At 38.3% G+C, this 22,897-nt stretch overlaps 1 protein-coding gene across 6 annotated transcripts in view; it reads left to right on the top strand.

Annotated features, from left to right (window-relative positions):
• TSHZ1 (teashirt zinc finger homeobox 1) overlaps positions 1 to 21,167 on the top strand; it is a 121,188-nt gene extending 100,021 nt beyond the window's left edge. For 5 of the 6 annotated variants that reach the window (XM_063923347.1, XM_063923344.1, XM_063923348.1 and 2 more), the window contains exon 3: positions 16,930 to 21,167. In XM_063923347.1, the coding sequence (XP_063779417.1) occupies positions 16,930 to 20,111 (3,182 nt within the window). In that variant the 3' untranslated portion in view covers positions 20,112 to 21,167. Of the gene's footprint in view, positions 1 to 6,162; positions 6,967 to 16,929 lie in introns of those variants that run through there. The other variant, XM_063923350.1, reaches the window with a different exon arrangement.
• The last annotated feature ends 1,730 nt before the right edge of the window (positions 21,168 to 22,897 follow it).

The raw sequence follows: 22,897 nt of genomic DNA, 5'->3' as shown, positions 1-22,897 counted from the left end.
ATAGCGGTATCCTATAATAGGCCTTCATTGGCTGAAAACGCACCCGCTATTGCCCAAAAACACATGAGATCCGGGATTAGTCCCTGTTCCCATGTGTTATCACGGCCCCGGTAGCTGCTTTTCGTGGATTATGCTTCAGGTGACTCAGCAATAACTGCCGGCATAGGGGGGAGGAGCCTGCTGCATCAGGGCTAATAGGATAGCTCCCAAAGATACAATTACCTGCGTTCATCGATTGCAGGTAATTCGATACCCCCATAGTGTTTAGGTCCCCTAAGAATAAACCTGCATCCATGTGTGGCTTGTCGCTGTATTGCTTAAATCTTCTGTATTACGTGCATTGTTTTTGATGAATGTGAAGTGCCCCCTGTTGTTGAAAGAGTGCTATATAAATAAAATTATTATTATTATTATTATTATTATTATTATTAATCTGTTTTTACATAGACACCCCCAAACAATCTATATATTATCTGATCCACAAATTGTAAATTCTGAGCTACAGAAAACAAATTAATAATAATAATAGTACTGTCCACAGATGACTATAACTGCCCTCCTATTGTTTTCTCTACTACTAGCACCTGTATTGTAATTACTATACTCCAATAGCCAGTCAGGCACTTGGTTTGATACACAATAGTAATAAGAGTGCTATCAGCACTATCAGTGTTAAGTTTGTAAAAGGTGCTAAATGATTAGGATAATAAAGCTAATAAAAATAATTTTATTTATATAGCGCTTTTCTTCAGAGGACTTATGGTGCTTTACAGACATCATAAAAATAATACAGACGTTCAGATTTGCAGGAAAATACAGAAACTAATGAACACAATACAGGGATGATGCAGACATTATGAATAATAAATGCAAAGGATTATTTATCCTACCCACGAGAGTACCAGATGAGGCAGCCATCTTGGGTGGACTATATAAGTTACAATGTGTGAGATAAGCAATACATGGAACTAAGACATATATAGATATATGAAAAGTGTCTAAAACGATACACGCTGCATCAATAGTTCCACAAGTTGTTCATTCTGCCCATGATAGTACCAGCTGAGACAGCCATCTGGGGTGCACTACCTAGGTTACAGCTGGCAGGATGAGCAGTTAATAGAAGTATAATGTACAGTGACGATTAGAAAACATAGAAACCAACAGAGGAAAAGGACCACGTAGTGGTGGTATATATAGATATGGATAGGTGACATAATGAAAAAAAATCAAATTGCATAAATGAGAAATAAGAAATAATGCTGTATAATGAAGGGTAGCATTACTGGGTGAAGTTGTAGGAGGGTGGAGTAGTAACATTCCTGAGGTGCAGTGCTTGAAAAATTGGTAAAGTTGAGGTTAAAGCATAGACCAAAGTCCAGTTCTAACTCCATTCATTATCTGACATGCTCAAGCCTGTGTGTAGGCATTTCAGATGATGCACTTTTGTAGGAGATACTGGGTCAGCTGGTACATGGGAAGGGAGTGTTTGAGCAATTTGTTCAGCAAGCTGATTAATTGAGGCAGATGTCGCAGGCTCACATTTGCAAACAATCGTTCAAAACAGACTATTCTTGAGGTGTGGAAAGTGTAGGCATCAGGTATGGGAGATGGAATTACTGTACCTGTGGAAAGGTGAAAAATGTTTTTCTAACTCCTGTTCTAACTTCATGATAGTTAATATGAGTACAACATATATACAGTACTTGACCAAACAGATGATCGTTTAGGCTTCAAGACTGTGAGTGTCAGGTGTCCTGGAGAAGAGGGTAGATGCTGGGGGGTGGTCTTCAGTATGCCGGCTGTCGGGATCCCGGCGCACAGTATACCGGCGCCGGAATCCCGACAGCCGGCATACCGACACTTATTCTCCCTCGTGGGGGTCCACGATCCCCCCTGGAGGGAGGATAAAATAGCGTGGCAAGCGCAGCGAGCCCGCAAGGGGCTCATTTGCGCCTGCCACACTGTCGGTATGCCAGCGGTTGGGCTCCCGGCGCCGGTATGCTGGTCGTCGGGAGCCCGACCGCCAGCATACCATACTACACCTGATGCTGGGATGTGAGTGAGAAGGTCTTATTACAGAAGAAGGGTGACCTCCCATCTTCTCTATATTCTTTGCTTCTGACAACCACTCATTTTAGAACAGAATATTAGTTAGATTCAGTTATGATACATTTTTGTAGATTTTATAGTTAGTTTTAGTGACCCTTTGTATTTAAGAGTAATATCTCTGGTGCTAAAATCATTTTTTTCCCATGTGGACATATTTTTTTGATTTATCTCCAGAATAGATGCCAAAGATGTATCATACAGTATGTATTGCTTATTTATTTTTCCTCTCTCCAACTTAGCTGTAATGCACATGGAAATAGTTAATATATTTAAAAAGTTCAACTTCTTTGATGTTCTATAGTCACTGTTTATAACTTAAATCATATACATTTATACAAGATGATAAAGTGTGTGCACCATTTAGGTTTTTATCAGAAGAAATATATATATATATATATATATATATATATATACAGGTTGAGTATCCCTTATCCAAAATGCTTGGGACCAGAAGTATTTTGGATATCGGATTTTTCCGTATTTTGGAATAATTGCATACCATAACGAGATATCATGGCGATGGGACCTAAGTCTAAGCACAGAATGCATTTATGTTCCATATACATCTTATACACACAGCCTGAAGGTCATTTTAACCAATATTTTCAATAACTTTGTGCGTTAAACAAAGTGTGTGTACATTCACACAATTCATTTATGTTTCATATACACCTTATACACACAGCCTGAAGGTCATTTAATACAATATTTTTAATAATTTTGTGTATTAAACAAAGTTTGTGTACATTGAATCATCAGAAAACAAAGGTTTCACTATCCCAGTCTCACTCCAAAAATTCCGTATTTCGTAATATTCCGTATTTCGGAATATTTGGATATGGGATACTCAACCTGTGTATATATATATATATATATATATATATATATATACACCCACACACACACTGAATGTAGCTGTGTTTCGATATCACCCAACCATGGCAGTACGCTAGAAGCTTAAGATACATAAACAAGTAACAATCTGAATAGCAATCGCTATGGAAAAATATAAGGATTGAGTTTCCTGCCCCAGAAAGCTAACAGGACATAAATGTGAATATATAATTAATTTCTCACTTGCATCTAATATTAAAACAGTGTTTTTGTTAATGTAAATATTTTTTTACGGTGAATCATACTTTATTTTTCTTAATTTAAATGTTGTCTACTAAATAATGTAATAATGTTGTCATAGTAACAGAATTAAGATAGTTGTGTGTTTTGCAACTAAGCCAGTAAGAGATCGTCAACCCAGGTTAAAAAAAAAATGCTACATTAGCATAAATCACTTCATTTGTGTAACCACAATTCTTTTTTTTTATTTCTTAGGATTTTATTTGAGAACCCTTAGCCTTTGTCTTGATAATGTATGAAATAGCTCCTGTGTAGGCTCTATTTATTAATGCCCTAGTCCATGCCAGTATTGCCCAAGTATCTCCAAGGGATGCACACAGACAATTCCTAATCGTATATACAGCTTACTATTCCCAATTGTAGTCCACGTGGATAAAAAAGGTGTAAAAAAAAATCCAAAAAGAAAACCTTAAATAGTTGAGTCAACTATTGCCATGTCAACGTTTTGAACCTGTCGGCCGTTTGTCAATGTCGTCTTAATGCATGTCGACCTAGACATTGTCTGTCTATACATTAAAACCCTGTAATCACACAAGATGAGACAAGGTGTGGAAATGTACAGATTAAGGGTCTCTCCGAAGTGTTTCAACACATTGGTAATAGTAATTAGCTTAGAGTACAGTTGTATGTGAGTTTTTTTTACCGTCATAAAGTAAACTATAACATTCATAAAAGGTGGATAAATAAGCAATACAAACACAACCACACAAGTAATTATTCAGGAATGTTAGCTATTTACGCGAGCAAATCCTTCTACTAATTATCATGGAGAACCAATGAGCATTACAGTACAATGATAACTGCCCTTAAAGCAGAAACTTGTATCCTGTGATTGCAAAGTATATCCAGTGATGGATATTGGGCATAGAGATACTTTTTTGCTTTACCAACAGGGGATATTAAAAGACGCTTAAATAGTATTTTAGGCCCTTACTCCAGCAGCACTTAACAACAATAAACACTTTGGGCTTGATGCCACATTTGAACACATTTATGTCAAATATATTGACTAAAAATGCAGTCCGATAAATTTGTAAGGTTGCAAAAATTGCAAGAAAAGTGCAGATGTGTACAAGTAGTGCATGCTTCAGGTTTATGCAATGCATCCGCAAAATAAACTTGAAACCGCATGTTAAAACATTTATTTTGATGGCAAAACATGCACTTGCTGTTATGTTTTATCAAAGTAAAAATAATCCTCCAATAAGCAGATAGAACTTCTTTTAGCTACGAATAAAAAAAAATAAAAAAAACAACTTGCTAAAATCTGTTGTAACAATAATATAACATTTGCACGGACAATGCAATAAAAACACCTATCGGATTCAGAGCTGAATTCACAATGAATCTACCGCAAGTGGCTTTGACAGGCGTATATTCATCTATGTGCTTGTCTGTTCCTGTTTCTGCAATTAAGTGAGCACCCCTTTGCTGTAGACAGCCTATATCAGAGTGCCCTTTCCCTCCCTTGTCTGCCTTTTCCAGTTAGAAACGGACGCAACTGTCAGAACTGAGCCAATCGACTTAGGTGCACTTGTGTGTGGCCTGCTTTCTGTACCCTGGCAGAGTCATCCTTTCCGACATTTTGGCTCATTAGGCCCCTCCCTTTCTTGTAATTCTGCGAATTGTTGGATCACTCAGTGGCAGTGGGGCCATAATGAAGCGGGTTGGGTATGCTTTGCCGGCGGCTGGGATCCCGGCAGTCAGCATCACGATGCCGGGATCCTGGCTGCCAGAATGACGCCGGGGGAGGGGGTGAAGTGCAACAAAGCCTCTTGTGGGCTCGCTGCGCTCGCAACGCAACTGGTGCGGTGTCTCGCTGCACTCACCACAGATTCTATTCCCACTCTATGGGTGTCATGGATGCCCACGAGTGTGAATAGTTCCTGTTAGTCGGCATGCTGACTGTCGGCATTTCTATCGATCAGGTTTCCAGTGTCGGTATACTGACCGGTGGGATTCTGACCGCTGGTGATGTGATTACATCCCAAGGAAGCAATTCACTGAGAAATGCACCATACAAGCCATTATACTAGGAAGTGGGTAGAATGTGGGAGGGTAACTTACTCAAGTGAGTACATGGGTACTTCCTAAATTTATGGAAAATTCTGGAAATTCTCGTAGAGTGTAGATAAGTATGTGCAAAAAAAAGGAGTACTTTAAGCTGTTCAAAAAAAAACATAAATCTAACTCCGCATCAGCCACTTCAGGTACATTTGCAGACATGACAATGGAGTCGCGGCACGAGTTCGTGCAGCTGTATGCCATTCTTACGGTATGAGTCCTGAACTGAGATGCTCTGACAAGTGGTTGAATCTGGTGCGGCGGACAGCGTTTACATGCCGCTGCAATGGCAACTCATACCCCTGTGAGCTGTTCATGGGTATTTGAATTCCCCTCTATATTTAAGCTTACTCAGTAATATTTTGCATGTAGTCCATAGCAGCCAATCATGTATGCACTATCATTAGTCTTAACAACTGCTTCTAGATTACTAGAAGCTGACATTTAATTGGTTGGTATGGGTTAAAGGAGATCTAGCAACATAGTACTGTTTGTACCATGTTACTAAATAAGCCCCACTTAGCCAATAAACCATTGGTAGAGTTTATACCTTCAGTATTCTTACTCTGCTGGAGTAGCAATTTGCACTTGCGTATATTACAATTGGTCACAGCAAACTGTAGCCAATTAGAAAGGGATAATTCAATTCCACGGATGAAGCTAAAGGCACCACTTGTTCAAAAGCCATTTATTAGTGACCTTCGGACAGTGGGAAGAATTGAACATTTTTTTAATGAATAATCTTTATTTTGCGACTAATAGCTAATCTAAAGGAAATGATTAACATACCGCCCAGCTGTAATAGTGAATGACAGTGACACTGAGAGCACTTTTTATGTGACTTTAAAACAGAGTGAGATCTTGACCTTGTTTCCATGCAGTAGTCTGTTTTAAAGTCTGTTTTTTCTTTAGGTATTATCGGGTACTAAAGGTTTAGTAGAGCCATAAATTGTATTTCTTGCCAGTCAAATGGTGGAGAGTGATGCAAGCTGCAGTGACGGAATATAAATCATTCAAGATGAAATTACTAGATAATTTGGAAACTTAACAGTTTGCATTTTATACTTTCAATTGTTTTGCTGACTTGCACTTTTTATGGCTGTCTTGGAATTTATTAACAGTCTTGAAGACATCTATCACCTTGTTTCCAGTGGGCACATTTTCACAGGAAGGAGAGTTGCAACAATGATGCGTGCATTGCCTGCTCCAAAAAGATTGCTATATTCCCATTGACATGCAGCACATTACCATAATTGGCTTTTCTACATGATAGGACAGAGGAAATAATAATGTCATTTTATTTACAGCCAAAGTGTCCCTTTATGAGACTTCTCCAAGTTTCTGCCATGCTGTGTAGGTCAAATGACATCTTTTGATCAGTCCTGTCCAAAGGCATCAAAGCTGAGTGGCATGTAATGGAGACCTAGTGACAAACCAAATCTAGAAAAGAAATAAGACTGCCACTTTCCCATTAAACAGCCTGCTAAACAGCACAGCTTCCCCGTGTCGGCTATGAAACCATTCTGACCAACTAAATAAGGAGAATGAAAGGAGGCTGAATTGGACATTAGTACTACAAATGACTGCGGTGATTGCCACTATTTCCCTCCTCCAAAATAAAAAGAAAATAAAAAATCAGCAAGCAAGCCATGCGAGGTACCGTTAGACAGATCCTCTCCTATTTCATTTACGTTTCTGCCACTTGCTGGTTTTCTGATCTGGTTTATTTAGGTTTGACATCAGCCAAATGGTGTAGCTGGATATCTGTGACAGGTATTCTTACTGATTTAACAAGTTACAGACCTCCTGAAAAGATAGATCTGCCACAAGCAGGCTTGTTTCCCATTTTGGAGTTTAACACATGGCAATTTTTTTTTTATGTATGTATATTCTGTAGTTTTATATGTTCCTCTGATGTGCTTTTGTCATTTATAGGGAGCATTGCATGCATATTTTTTATGCAATCAAGCATGTTTTAGTCCTGCTATCTTCACTGGTGGAAAATAAGACTTTCAGTGCCGCAGTTACTTGCTGTGTGGCTTAAAAGACGTACTTCATTCGGGATAATGTTCTTATTCAACTGTGAAAGACACAAAGAGGATTGGAATGTGTGATGATCTATTGAGCATTAGATATGCAACTTAACTTATTTAGGGTTTGCTGAGTAGTCTCGTCAGTCCACTCTTTCTCCAGTATTAAGTATGTTTCAAATGACCCTTTTTGTTTTGCATGTATGTATGATTGTATGCATGTGTTGTTTATGATTTTAAAGGCCACTGCAATAATTTGCAATGAAAATACCCCGGGGTACTCATGTCAAGTATATTAATGGTAATTTACTAATTTTCATATGATAATAAGTGTCCTTTTTAAGAGAGCTGTCATAAAAATAAAGTTGAATTAGCAAGTTGTATATAATTAAATCTAATAGTATATTGAAATTGAAAAATGTAAAGATTTGGTTATTTGTCTTTCATAAGATCCTTCCTCATCACCGAATTGGGTTGTGTTATTGTATAGTTTTCAGGCATAACATTTGCTAGAGCTTTTTATAACCAGCAATAATAATTGTGTACATAACTTCACACACAGTAAAAGCAACAGGTTTGTTAGCAAACCAAAAAAGTTAGCAATTGGGCAAAACCATGTTGCACTGCGGGTGGGGCAGGTGTAACATGTGCAGAGAGATTTAGATTGGAGTGTGTTCAAACTGAAATCTAAATTGCAGTGTGGATATTAAGCAGCCGTATTTATAATGCACAGAAACAATATAATCCCCCCAAAATCTAAATATCTCTGAACATGTTACATCTGCCCCGCCTGCAGTGCAACAGGATTTTGCCCAATTGCTAACTTTTTGGGCTTTCTAACAAACCTGAATAATCCCCTAAATTTGAATGTTTTGTATGGTATAACCGGCACCAAGGCCAAATCAAAATGCACTTTTACAACTGGATGCCAGAAGAGTGAAACATAAATACACTATTTGTTTTGCCAGAAATAAACATGTTTATACAAAGTTTATAGGCGTCAATATCTAAGCTGTATCTTACAATTTAAACACTATTCCTCCAGATTGTAGAAACCCAGCAACATTGTTCGGCAGCAATCTGTGATGCGCTGTATGTGCTTTATGACAACTGCTACATTGAAATTGCATCTGTTAAACAAAAAAATCTGCAAGGTGACCTAACATCAGTGCTTTTTTCTTTACAAAAAGTGCCGATATTCACCTGAAGTTATAAGTTGATCCAAGATTTATAGTAGCTTCCACACTATGGGTAAGTGTGCAGATGCTTATTTTATTAATTCCCTTTTCTGCAACTGGTATTAAGAATTAAAAAAATCCTGACTATTACCACAAAGAAAGCACTGCCTATCATTTTACTTATGAACAGCTATTTATCTAGCACACACATTTTCTGCATCGCTTTACAGAAAATATTTGGCCATTTAGCCCCAGTGGAGCTTACAATCTACATTCCCTGCTACTCGCATGTACACTGTAGGATTCATTTTTCTTGGGTGCCAATTAACGGGATGCGGTCAGGATGAATACAGACTGCAGGATCCTGACGGTCAGAATCCCAACGTATTTCAAAGGTACTGGCCTTGGGCTTAGGGATAGGCTATGGGAGTAGGGGTTGTTCATATTAGGTTGTGGAAGGGGGAAATTAAGGTTAGAGGTAGGGTAAAAACACGTACCATGATCCGTTGGTATTCTGACCGTCAGGGTCCTGCAGTCTGTATTCATACTGCCGGGCTTTCGTAGCCAACCCCAATTAACCTATCAGTTATCGGGGGGATATACATATGCATATGGGCACATTGCAGTCCCATACAATTCTATGGGGCCATGCTGTGCTGTGAGTACGCAGTGTTCATCGCTACTCTCTGCTGTGTACTCTTTTTAAATACATATGGGGATCAATATGTAGTGTGGTAAACCTTCGAAAACTGCAGTTTTCAGAGGTACCACCACATTATTAACTTATACATCCCGCCTTAAGTCTTCTTTATGATACACAGCTGCTTTGGCAATACTGTCGTGTGCAGTAAAGCTTACCTTACCTCCTTGCCATTCTTGAGGTATATGTACTAATGTGACCCAGCTAGCCAGGTTACACACGCACAGTGGAGGTTAAAGCTTCAGTTTCTGTAGAAATAAAAATAAATCAAAAAATGTTGGTGACCTATTTTTTTGAGAGATAGGGCTCATCGCCCTTTAATAGAACCCCAAATGTCCGTTACATTTGTTGGTCGTAACATAGCAAATCAACCAATATAAAGTTCTATTAATAAGATATTTTGCATACATATTCACTTTACATGTGAAACACAAGCAATGATTATTTTTGCTGATGTATAATGCATCTGATTATCTAATTCTCTTAAAGTATCTGAATTATATTTAATGTTCATAACAAAACAGAAATAGAATCTCATTTTCAGCAAGTAGTAAAAATAGAGACAAAAATTCCCTTGCATGATGAATTCATTCTCTAACAGCCTGAGGCAACACGGCCTTGCAGTCTTTGTCAGCCTGATCTCCCCTGCTCTCAGTATTGCAGCAGACCTAACTTCCACCAAAGTGTCACATGTCTAGGTGAGCCGTGCCAGCCCCTATCCAAAGTGACAACCATCTTTGAATACCAGCTTTTTAAATGACTTGTATTTCATCAGACATGTTGGAAAAATAGCATTTTAGACAAGCTGATATTTCCCCTTTTCTACCATCTCTTTGTTATTTTTTCTCCTAATGTTCTAATACTTCATATGCCGTCTGCCTGTAAGGCTACTAAAGTTAGTATACCACAAAAACCATCAATATACTAAACATTTATATTGAGTTGTTCACAAAACTATCTTTGGTTTCTTATGCCAGGTTTAAGTGATAATAAAATTGCATTTGGGAAACCAAACAAATCTGTATGATGCTATTAACATTTTTTTGTATTTTAATATATACCATCTTTTTTAATTTTCATAAATATCGAGCCATAAATATTTAGTTGGATATAAGTGATACTTGTAACTCATTTTAGCTGTTACGCTGCAATTTCATGTTTATTCTATGAAATTTAGCTAATGCTCTATATTATTTCGATTCAGATATTTCAAAATGTTATTGGTTTTATAATCTCTATAATACATTTGTATGTGTGTAGTAGGTTCTTTTAGGTAGTACAAACTAAAATATCATATTCATTAAAAGAATATTCTCTGATTGTTGTAGGACAATTATGAATGAATGCCTTAAGCTCTGTGTCAGGGACTGTAGCACGATCACAATAAAGTGTGATAACTCTGTGCCTTATCCGGTGTTGCATCACAGTTGCCTGGCCCATTTGGTACACTTAAACTGGGCACACATTAGACGATATCATGGATGATTCCAACACATCATTCACAATATCGTCTAGTCAGAGCCAGTTCTAGGCCTTGTGGCGCCCAGGGCGAAAGTTTCCTGTGGTGCCCCCCCCCCCCAGGGGAAAATAGAGCTGGTGCGCGCCACTGTACTTGTGACCCCCTGTAGCTGTGCCCCCTGTGGTTGTGACCACAGTAGTTTTGCCCCCTGTAGCTGTGCCCCCAGTAGTTGTGGCCCCTTGTAGATGTGCCCCCAATAAATTTGCCCCTTATAGCTGTGCCCCCAGTAGTTCTGCTCCATGTAGCTGTGCCCCCTGTAGTTCTGCCCCCTAGCTGTGGCCCCAGTAGATTTGCCCCCAGTAGATGTGCCCTCTGTAGCTGTGCCCCCTGTAGTTGTGCCCCCAATAGTATTGCCCCAGTAGTTCTGCCCCCTGTAGTTCTGCCCTCAGTAGCTGTGCCCCCTGTAGCTGTGCCCCAGTAGCGCTGCTTACAAAGACACACAATTAAAAAAAATAACTACACAATACTTACCAGCCCCGCTTCTGCTTCCGGGCCGCTGCTGCGCTGCCCTCCATCTCCGGCCATTGGCTCCTCTCTATGGGAGAGACGTCATGATGTTTCTCCCATAGCAGCGCCGCACTGACACTAGAGGTCAATTATAACCTCTAGTGTCTATCAGTGGAGCCGGCTGCACCGGGTGCCCACACAGCCTACGGCGCCTGTTGCAGCCAGGGAGAGGGGAGCGGGGATCAGTAGCTGCTCTTGCCATGGCGGCGGCGCCCTGGGAACAGCGGCACCCCGGGTAAAAAGCCTGCTTGCCCATGCCAAGAACCACTACTACGTCTAGTGTGTTTGCACTATGTGCGCTCCGGCGTCCAACGGGCAACATCACCGGCACTTGCCAATGCCAGCCCTGCTACCGGGTCCTGACGCTAATGAAATTGTGCTGGGTACACATTGTTTGTACCCAGCTTTATACATGGAGCATAAATGGAATAAAATGGCGGACATGCCATTTAAACTAATAAACATATTACAAGATTGAATTTTATTAACACAGCTATATACAGTAAAGAAGATTTTGCTTTTTTTTATACATCTCTTTAGTAAAAGTTTAAATTTGTAACGCTTATATGTGTGTGTATGTTTATATATATATATATATATATATATATATATGTGTGTGTGTCCTTTATAGTTGTCTTTCATCAGCACAATGTAGAACAAGAAACGCATTTGAAAGCTGTCTCTGTGCACCACAAATATTCATATTTTGCATTGTGTCTGCTTAAATTATTTTGCACAGCATTTAATGTTATCCAGAGAAGACAGCACATCTGTTTCATCAGAATGAATAGACACTGCCATCCAGAAGGCATTCCATGTTGGCAACTCACGGCAGCACTTAAAAACACACTGCACATATACTCGTTCTGTAAAACACGGAAATATGCTTGATTTAGCTTCAGGTCCTACTATCATTTTTATTCTTGTTTTTCTTTTTGTTTAGGCAATTGTTACATCTTTATATATCTATATCAAGGTTTAATTTCCTTTTGTAAAGTTGAAGCAGATTTAAATGTACTTGAGGGTAGCAGTGTATAACCTTATACGAATGAGTGTCTTCAAAGCACACTGCCTTCCTAAGAAGTAGGTTGTTGAATAGGTAGATACCAGTGGGGAGATTTACCTCAACTGATACCTGAAATCCCCAATACAAAATCTATTTTTGGGCAAAACAAGACAATTTCCATGCCTTTTTTTTCCGTGACACTGATCAAATCTGATGACTGCAGATTTTCTGCTTGAAAAACCATGAATATGTATTTAGAAGAAAAGTATCCGTCAGCTGAGAAACTAAAAGAAAAACTGTCACCTTTAGGTAAAGCAAGTGATTTCAGCATTTGATAAATGTACAACTTGCTAGCATTACTTACATATTAGAAAAGTAACAAAAAACCTAGAATAAAAAACATTAGCATTAACCCAGAGATCTGCTAAATTTCCAAATCCGTTATATGAAACTTCCACCAGAATTTCGCACATTTCACCAGTGGAATTGGCCTTACGTGTCCACTGGCTTGAGCCCCACTGTGCAGCAGAATGAACTGACCATTGTCATAACGACTCTATTCATAGACTACGGACTTTGCATAACGTGGAACTTACAGATACATTGTAAAACTACAGTAGGACTGGTACATTGAATTGAATTGTATCTCTGTTCCGCTGCAAAATTAGCAACTTCGCTCTTATCTAATGGAAATAAATCTCAAAACATTTAAAGCAAAGTAGGATTTAACAAGTGTTCTTTATCAAACACAGGTATGTGTTTACATTTTCACCTGTGATAAAGCATGAATAGCATTTGGCTACGTGTAAATGATTGTTTTTAATTCTGTCCCCCGTCATTCCTTTTTATTTACAGGAGTATATGTGTACTTGCATATGGAGTACCTGAGCAGATTGATGCTTACAGAAACAAGTGGTGTTGCGAGGGGAGAATAGCAAATCGTTTACTAGCCCCCATTTCTGCCTTGTCATCCATCAGGCATGTCTAGATCTGTCTTCGACATCTGAGTGCTTGGGTTGCAGATGCATACAGTATTTTTTGGCTTTAAAATGTCCCTCTGTATGGACCACTGCTATGCGGAAACAGTTTATATTTATGCTTAATATGTGATACATATTACATGCCATCACCGGTCTTTCCCTTACACGGTCGCATCTGATGGGACCGAGTCAGAAATGCCCTCTGTCAGCTGCTGGAAGCTAATTTTCCAGTAGCAGGTGGGCTCGGGAGGCAGAGGTGGAACCTCTGTGCCTTCCAATCCCCTGCAGCCCCTCCTAACTACGGCATGACAATTGCAGAGATGATTGCAGGAAGACAGTCTTCCTGCAGCGTGACCTCACAGTGCTCAGATCGGCCTCGGCTTCCTACACCACTCTCTATTCAGAGTGTGATCTCGATCAATCAAGATTCTGCTTCTCGGCTCCCAGCAGCCTCTCCTTTCCCCTTAAGCACTCCACCTCTCAGAGTGCCGTAGCTGCTATGCTACTTCTCTACTTACTGTTCTTGTTCTTGCAGAACTTTAAAGTCCTGCAAGAAGTAGGGTTTGTGCAACATACAGTTTTAATAAATATCTATATTTATATATACTGTATACACAAATATATATATAGTATGTAGAATGAAGGCGGCACTCAGACAGGCTATATTAGTAGTGAAGAAAAGTCAGCTTTATTCGACCGACATGTTTCGGGGCACAACCCCTTCCTCAGGGCCTCAATAACGATATTGAGGCCCTGAGGAAGGGGTTGTGCCCCGAAACATGTCGGTCGAATAAAGCTGACTTTTCTTCACTACTAATATAGCCTGTCTGAGTGCCGCCTTCATTCTACATACTCTATGGAGGATTTGTTCCCCTGGGAAGGCACCGCAGCATTACACTCAGTTCCAGACGAGTGCCGGGAGTTTTGCAAGTATACAAATATATATATATATATATAGCGGAAAAGCTTACTTTTTTTCATTGTTTGTTTTTAACTGTTTCATTTTTTCCAGATAATTCCCCAAAATTGTTTTTTAATTATCAAATTGTATATATAATAGCTTTATTACCTTGATTCACTATCATTTTATTACCAAATCTACATATGCATATTTGCTAAAAAATAAATAAATACTGAACTATGTTTAAATAGCTATTATTTACATCATTTAAGAATAAAAAAATTCAACAATTTTGGTACCATTTTTGGAAAAAAAATTAGCCAGTTAAGGGGGATATCCTATTAGCAGCAGTAATTTACCGCTGCTAATAGGTCCGCTGGGGGCTATCCTATTAGTCCCGATGCCAGAGTCCTTATCCCCCGATGCTGGCACTTATCGGGTAGCATGCAAAGCATAATTTCTGATAAACCACCCTTCAGAACCATGATAACACATGGGCCCATGAAGTTATACCATGTGTTATCGTCCTATATTGGCGCATTTTTCGGTCGGGCTGTAATCGGATTGCTTGATACCGTTGGGCTAAAAGCGCAAAATCAGACCATTTTTTTTCCGCATGAAAAATTAATGGGGCTAATAGGATACCCCCTAAGTGGTTAAAGAGAAAACATCTTTTTAAAAGTACCTCTGCATTACTCTTTTAATTTAATTATTTAGCAGTGCTTTTAATAGTGACAGTAAGAGTAGGCATTTGTGTTTATAGCATTAATTGCTGAACAATTTTTTAATTTTTCACTTTGGTTATTTAATTTTTTTAGATAGTATATTGTGTACTGTATTTATGAAAGTCACATATTTGTAAATAGGATCAGTATGAATAAATATTTACTCTCTTTGGGACTGTATGACAATTTTGTAGTTGCAGCTAACCTAAATATGAAAGAATCATTTTTTAATTTTAATTAAATAAAATAAAAACATTAGCCAAATTAGTTGTTGGCACCCAGGAGAGCTTTTAAGGAACAATTACAGGCAAAACTATTGAGAGAAAATCGGTGAAATAAGTTAAACAAGGAATCTCACTTACCCTGGCAGAAACTGCATCTAATACTGCCTCTAATACTACAGTAACTTGATATCTAATACCATCTAATGTCTTACCCTGGCTGGCACTGCCTTGATTGGTCCCGTGTATGAGATTCTCTATCTTGCTCAGGACAGCTTTTTCCAAATGAGACCTTCTAGTGGGTTTGTTGAATCTGTTCACACTAGTAGCTTCCTATTCAAGTGTGATGTTCTTATTCAGTATTTGTCAACCCATTTTATCTAAATCAATATTTTTATATTAACTACAATTATCCTTAAGGACTTGGTAAAATATATTTTTTTATAAATATTTCTTTACATTTACAGTAACTATAATATAGATATGTGCAAAAGTTTTGTGACCTTAGCCAGCAGTTTTAGTGTATTTTGAGACCATGTCCATTTTCACCGGTTATTGTTGGTAGTACTAGTTTGATTGCTCAAACAGGGTCGGACTGGCCAACATGGGTACAGGGGAAGACCATAGTGGGCCCCACTGCCTGGGGGTCCACCTCCTCCTCTATGGATTAGGTTCCAGACTGCATTGTAAATTATTCATATGTTACATTATACAGCACAGAACTCTGGTGTATTTTCTACAATGCATTCCTGTTATTTATCTGGTCCATTGCCATGCATACACTAGCAGTGTTTACTAAATATTTTATGATGGGGCCCAGACCATACTCTTTCTAATGATTAGCAAAACTTCTGTTGTGGCTGGCCACACCACCTCTGGAGACTGGCCACATCCATACACATGGGCTGTACTAGTCTTTATTTGAAATTATCTTAATTTGCTGTGTGTTCTGAATGTTTACTACAGTACATTCAGTTAAAATTGCTATAATTTTGTTTAAGCTAGTCAGTATTTTTTATTACTGGTTGAAAGTGGAAGTGGCCGATGTCCAGACAAATGGAAGCCTATGGGGGGTATTCAGTTGTTTGTAAAGTCAGTTGGTTGTCTGTTTTTTCCTATCTAATAGATTGGAAAAAACAGACACCAAACCAACTTTACAAACAATTGAATATCCCCCGTGTGTTTACTATACTATTGGTAGAATAATAAATCTTGTTACTCTAGTTGAGTATCTGTCTCACCTTAACGACTTTTAGGGACATAGGCAATTGGCCGCAGGGTCAGCCTGGACCTATACAATTAGGACTTACATCTTTGTGCGTAACAAGGATTTCCCCTCACAGCAGCAGGAGCTGCAGGGAAAAATGTGCAGTACATGCTCCTGGATTTAGTGCACTGGGAAACCCATAGATTCCAGCATTTATAGTAGAATCTGTGGGTTATCCCGCGTTACACCCGGGTTTACCATGCCAGGAAAATGCAGAATTTAATAGCTACAGGTGTTAAACTCTGAGGTTGATTGTACATACCCCTAAATTGTTGTGAAAAACTAGAATGTGTACGTGAATATATGTCCACAATTAACATTTAGGCTTTCCAACCAATAATAAACAAGACACATCAGGTGATTCTTTTGAATATGCCTATACTGTATGTTCCTTAAATTATAAATATACATTTCCCATTGTATCATTTTTACCTGATCACCAACAAACACTATTTGTTACCTATTTATCTTTTCCTCTTGGTTTTCCTTTCCCACTATCTCCATAAATGCTTCCTATACATGTATTGTTGAAATGCCATTAAGACAACATTGAATTTTCTAAAATATTTTTTTTCTGACTTTCAGCATACGTTCCTGCAGAGGAGTTAAAGGCAGCTGAAAATGATGAAGATAATGTGGAAGATGATGGACTTTCGTTGGATGTCCAAGACAGTGAATATTTATTTAGCGAGGAACAAGAAAACAAAGAGCCTCAGAGCTATCAAAATTCTCCCGTTAGTAGTGCAACTAATCAGGATGCTGGCTATGGGTCACCATTTAGTGAGTCAAGTGATCATTTAGCAGATTTTAAAAGTACTTCCTCTAAGGATGGACAAGACAGGGAAGATGGCCAGAATGCGGACAATATGTCTTACCCTCAGGACAGTTTGGCACAAATCAAAGCAGTCTACACAAACTTGCTTTCAGAGTGCAGCTGGTCAGCTCTGGCATTAGATCTGAAGAAATCAACTCCAACTACAAGTACAAACGGAAGCAAACTGAGTGAACCCACAGATACCAGGCCTAACTCTGTTACACCTACGACCATTACAAGCAGCTGTAGTACTAATACAAGTACTAGTATTAGTGTTAGTACAAGCAACACTACCAGTAGCAACAGTGGTTCTGGGTATGACTGGCACCAGGCTGCATTGGCAAAGACATTACAGCAGACTTCATATGGACTTCTGCCAGAACCCAGCCTGTTTAGTACAGTGCAACTCTATCGGCAAAATAATAAACTATATGGATCTGTTTTCACTGGTGCCAGTAAGTTTCGATGCAAAGATTGCAGTGGAGCGTATGACACTTTGGTGGAGCTAACTGTCCACATGAATGAAACAGGACATTATCGTGATAACAATAGAGACAGAGAATCTGAAAGAACGAAACGCTGGTCTAAACCTCGAAAGAGATCACTTATGGAAATGGAAGGGAAAGAAGATGCACAGAAAGTTTTGAAATGCATGTATTGTGGACATTCCTTTGAGTCATTGCAAGATCTTAGCGTTCACATGATTAAAACGAAGCATTACCAAAAAGTGCCTCTGAAAGAGCCAGTACCAGCTATAACAAAATTAGTCCCTACAACAAAAAAACGTGCTCTTCAGGATATAGCATCACCTGAGTCTCCTGAACAAGCAGGGATCTCCCCAGGTGCCACAGCAAGTGATGGTGCAAAGGACCCTAAAGCTGCCAATCCATATGTAACTCCTAACAATAGATATGGCTATCAAAATGGTGCTAGTTATACGTGGCAGTTTGAGGCACGCAAAGCTCAAATTTTAAAGTGTATGGAGTGTGGTAGCTCTCATGATACTTTACAGCAACTTACTGCTCACATGATGGTCACCGGACATTTCCTAAAAGTGACCAATTCTGCATCTAAAAAAGGCAAACAACTGGTTCTGGATGCATTAATTGAAGAGAAAATTCAGTCAATACCTTTGCCCCCAACTACACATGCAAGATTACCAGCATCGTATATAAAGAAGCAACCAGACTCGCCAGATGCATCTCCACTTTCTGAGGACAGGAAAGATTTTGAAAAGGAAAAAATAAATGATCCTGAGCCAGAAAAGAAGATAAAAGAAGAAAATGAGGACTCTGAAAAAATTGAGCCTGCAACCTCATACCAATACCTCAGAGAGGAGGATTTAGATGATAGTCCTAAAGGTGGGCTGGATATTTTAAAATCACTGGAAAACACAGTGTCCTCTGCAATCAGTAAAGCTCAAAATGGGGCACCTTCATGGGGAGGATATCCTAGTATTCACGCTGCTTATCAGTTGCCAGGAACAATAAAAACACTGCATCCAACTGTTCAGAGTGTTCAGATGCAACCATCTTACGCCAGCAGTGTCAAGTCTATGGCATCTGACCATAATGCTTTGATCCATTCTCCCGGAGAGCCTTCACCTCCACCTCATAAAAGCAATGTTTCTGCAATGGAAGAGTTAGTGGAGAAGGTGACAGGAAAAATTAATATAAAGAAGGAAGAAAAAACATTAGAAAAAGAAAGGGTGCCTCCAGTTAAACCGGTATCTCCAGTGGCAAAAGAAAACAAAGACATTCTTAAACCAGAGGAAGCCATCAATAAAGCTATAAAGAAAAACACGGAGGCTGAAATTCAGAAGGCAAAAAAAGAAGTCCCATTGGAACCCCATGCACCAAATGGTACAGAGCCTCTTAAAACAAAAGTAACGAATGGGTGCAACAGTTTAGGCATTATTACAGATCATTCGTCTGAGCCAACTTTTATTAATCCTTTGAGTGCATTACAGTCCATAATGAATACACATTTAGGCAAAGTGTCAAAACCTGTAAGTCCATCTTTGGATCCACTGGCAATGTTATACAAAATTAGTAATAGCATGTTAGACAAACCTATTTATCCAACCACTCCTGTCAAACAGGTGGATTCGATTGACCGTTACTACTATGAGAATAGTGACCAACCGATAGATCTAACAAAATCAAAAAACAAACCTCTTGTTGCAAGTATGACAGACTCTGTCTCTTCACCTTTAAGAGAAAGTGCACTGATGGATATTTCTGACATGGTGAAGAACCTCACAGGACGTTTAACACCCAAGTCTTCTACACCATCAACTGTATCTGAAAAGTCTGATGCAGATGGCAGCAGTTTTGAGGAGGCATTGGATGAGTTGTCACCTGTGCACAAAAGAAAGGGCAGACAGTCCAATTGGAACCCACAGCACCTCCTTATACTTCAGGCCCAATTTGCATCTAGCTTAAGGGAGACAGCTGAAGGCAAATACATTATGTCGGATTTGGGTCCACAAGAACGGGTACACATCTCTAAGTTTACTGGTCTTTCAATGACGACGATAAGCCACTGGCTGGCCAATGTCAAATATCAATTAAGAAGGACAGGGGGAACTAAATTTTTAAAGAATTTGGACACAGGACATCCTGTCTTTTTTTGTAATGATTGTGCCTCTCAGTTCCGGACTGCTTTAACATACATAAGTCATTTAGAGACACATCTAGGCTTTAGTTTAAAGGATCTTTCAAAGCTTTCTCTAAATCAGATTCAAGAACAGCAGAATGTTTCAAAAGTTCTCACCAATAAGGCTTTAGGCTCAATTGGACTCATTGAGGAGGACTCGGGCTCCACATTCCAGTGTAAGCTCTGCAACCGGACTTTTGCAAGCAAACACGCAGTTAAACTGCACCTTAGTAAAACACATGGAAAGTCCCCAGAGGACCATGTGATATATGTAACTGAATTGGAAAAACAGTAACATCCAGTTATGCAGCCAGGTATGCAAGTGACCAGAAGAACATTGCACTAAACATATTCATAACACTGCACTAGGCCTGACGTGAGCCTCTGAAATCAGTCTTACTTTTTGTTGAACTGCCTATCTGGAATATTGTTTCTTACACATATTTTATATTTATATTTATATTCGCTTTGTCTAATTTGTGCATGTTTTTTTCTTTGTGAGTCAATGTCTGACCTTTAATTTTCAACATCTGTTCTTGATGTTAAGCTATCTTTTATAGAATGTAGTTGGAGACACTATTGAGAGACATTAATTTAACCACAAAGAAACACAAAGAACAATGACAAAAAAACAAAACAAACATCCTAAAATTAACACGTTGCCATGACAATAAAGGTTGGAAGATCTTGTGGCATCAATTTAACCCTTTGAGCACTGCCATAGCATTTCTGTGCCTTTTGATATAAAAAAAAAGACATATTTAATTAAAGTATTTATAAAAATCACATTTAAAATGAAAATATATTACTTAAAAGAATTGAATACAGAACTTAAATAAGAAAAGTATGTATGCAGCCCTGGAATGAGGGAGGAACGCTATTTAGTACTCCTAGGGTTACTCTGCCACATATGCAAACATAAAAGAAATAATAGTACTGCAAACATGAGAAAAGAATAGACAAGACACTGTACCATCAAGTGTGAAAAGGGAAAATGTTTCACTTGGGTAAATTCTAGTATGCAAGTATGTTATTCAGATTGTACAAAATATGTCATGTTTTGCAAAATGGAATAATATCTTTTCTTATTTCCATATACAGTAAAAACTATGATACATACAAACTTATCTCTCCACAACTTTACTGCATTTTAATCTCTTTTCCTACCATCAGCTTAACCATTTGGGCATCTGAGGTTTACGCACCAATTGGAGCAATCAGGCATCTAAAGGGTTACATTTTTACTTCACTGCAGGTCCTTCTGGCTGACAAAATAACAGGACAGTCTGAGGCAGAAACTGAATTATGGGGCAGATGTATTAACCTGGAGAAGGCATAAGGAAGTGATAAAGCAGTGATAAGTGCAAGGTGATAAACGCACCAGTCAATCAGCTCCAATATGCAAATTGACAGTTAGGAGCTGACTGGCTGGTGCGTTTATCACCTTGCACTTATCACTGCTTTATAACTTCCTTATGCCTTCTCCAGGTTAATACATCTGCCCCCATGTTCCCTGTAAATATAAGATAATTTAAAAATACATGTTACATATCTTACCGTTTGAAACCGTTCCGCTTCCTTTGTACCTTATGGCTGTATGCTTTCACTTTGAACTTTTTATATTGTCATTTTATATTCAATTCCTATGTATATAAAATGTAAAAAAAAAAAAAAATTCACATTTTTTTGAATAAAATTAAGTTCCTCCAGATTGACTTAACCAGAGAAATTTTTCTGGCGCCTGCATCTTTTCAGATGCACGTACAAAAGAAACTGACAAAAAATGAAATAAATACAAAATATAGCAATGCACTATGAATTATACAGTTTGATGTTCTATCATTAATATTGTACAGTACATTTTGGTTCACACAATTAAATCCACTGTTTTCTCAAGTGTGAAATAAACCCACATGCAGTTCTTGATTTACATACATTGTCATGTCGTCATTATTGTGCTGTTAAGGTGTTATTCCAGCAGTAAAAGGTATTGCTAATGCAATCAACCAAGATAATTCTATTCAAAATCATCTATTCAGTATCTGTATCCTGACATATTTCATTCAGGCTATTTCCATTAACATGTTACAAACAAGTCACAATAGTTTCAAAAAGGACACATACAGAATTAATGCCTTAACAGTTGATAAAGAGCATTATACAGTATAAGTGAAAGTTTTTATCTAGATTTGTTAGGGGTGCTAGTTCAGTGGTTGACACACAGCATCCTTAATTCTAATATAGAAAATGGTTCTTATTTTTTCATTTATGGTAAAAATGGTCTCTTAGTTGTTCAGTATCCACTGAACAATAATTCCGCTACCTCATCTACACTTGGTGTAACATTTGTACAGCTGTGCTGTCAGTTAAAGTCAGGAGCTGAGACGTGACTCTTACTATTTTTCATAAAGCGTTTACAGACTAATTTGGAATTGAATGAATACGCATTTTCGTGTGATAAAAGTGATATATCTCCAAGTGTCATTTGGAAATGTCTGCCTCTCATTTAAAAAAAAAAAATTTGGTTTATCACATTTTAATTAACCTGCTGGCAGTCCTGTCCCACTCATCAAATTTTGGAAGTACAGCAAAAGTGCTAAGTTCAAACTTTTCTATTTTTTCCCTTTTGTAGTTTGTTTATTTATTTATTTATTTTAATTAAAATTGCATTTATATTTGAGGCCTTGAAATCCTATTGCCAGACAGAAAATTCTCCGTGGAACAATACTTTTCACATGAACAACTGACCAATACGTTATTTTGGATTAGGAATATGATTTACAAAAATTATAATTTTTTTCCCTATATTCAAATGATTTAAAAAGAGAACTTAAGTTTAGAGGATTATCTGCAGCACTAATGGCCAACATTTTGTTTACAGCCTTACAGGACACTTTTGGCAGTTGCACCTACTTTTACACGAGGAAAGCATCTATTTGAGGGAAAGGATGGTAATGTCTTTGTGGGTGCAAATGTTGGTATCAGCGGATGAGGGGAGTTTGATTGACCATAGGTAATAATTATGCCTGGCTACAGATTAGACATGGGTGTGGTACATTTATTAGAGAGTCAATAGGTTGA

The sequence above is a fragment of the Pseudophryne corroboree genome, chromosome 5 (genome assembly GCF_028390025.1).
Source record: "Pseudophryne corroboree isolate aPseCor3 chromosome 5, aPseCor3.hap2, whole genome shotgun sequence".
In the NCBI taxonomy this organism is placed as follows: domain Eukaryota; kingdom Metazoa; phylum Chordata; class Amphibia; order Anura; family Myobatrachidae; genus Pseudophryne; species Pseudophryne corroboree.
The sequence above is the reverse complement of the archived record's forward strand: the minus strand, read 5'-3'. Positions and strand labels throughout refer to the sequence as shown.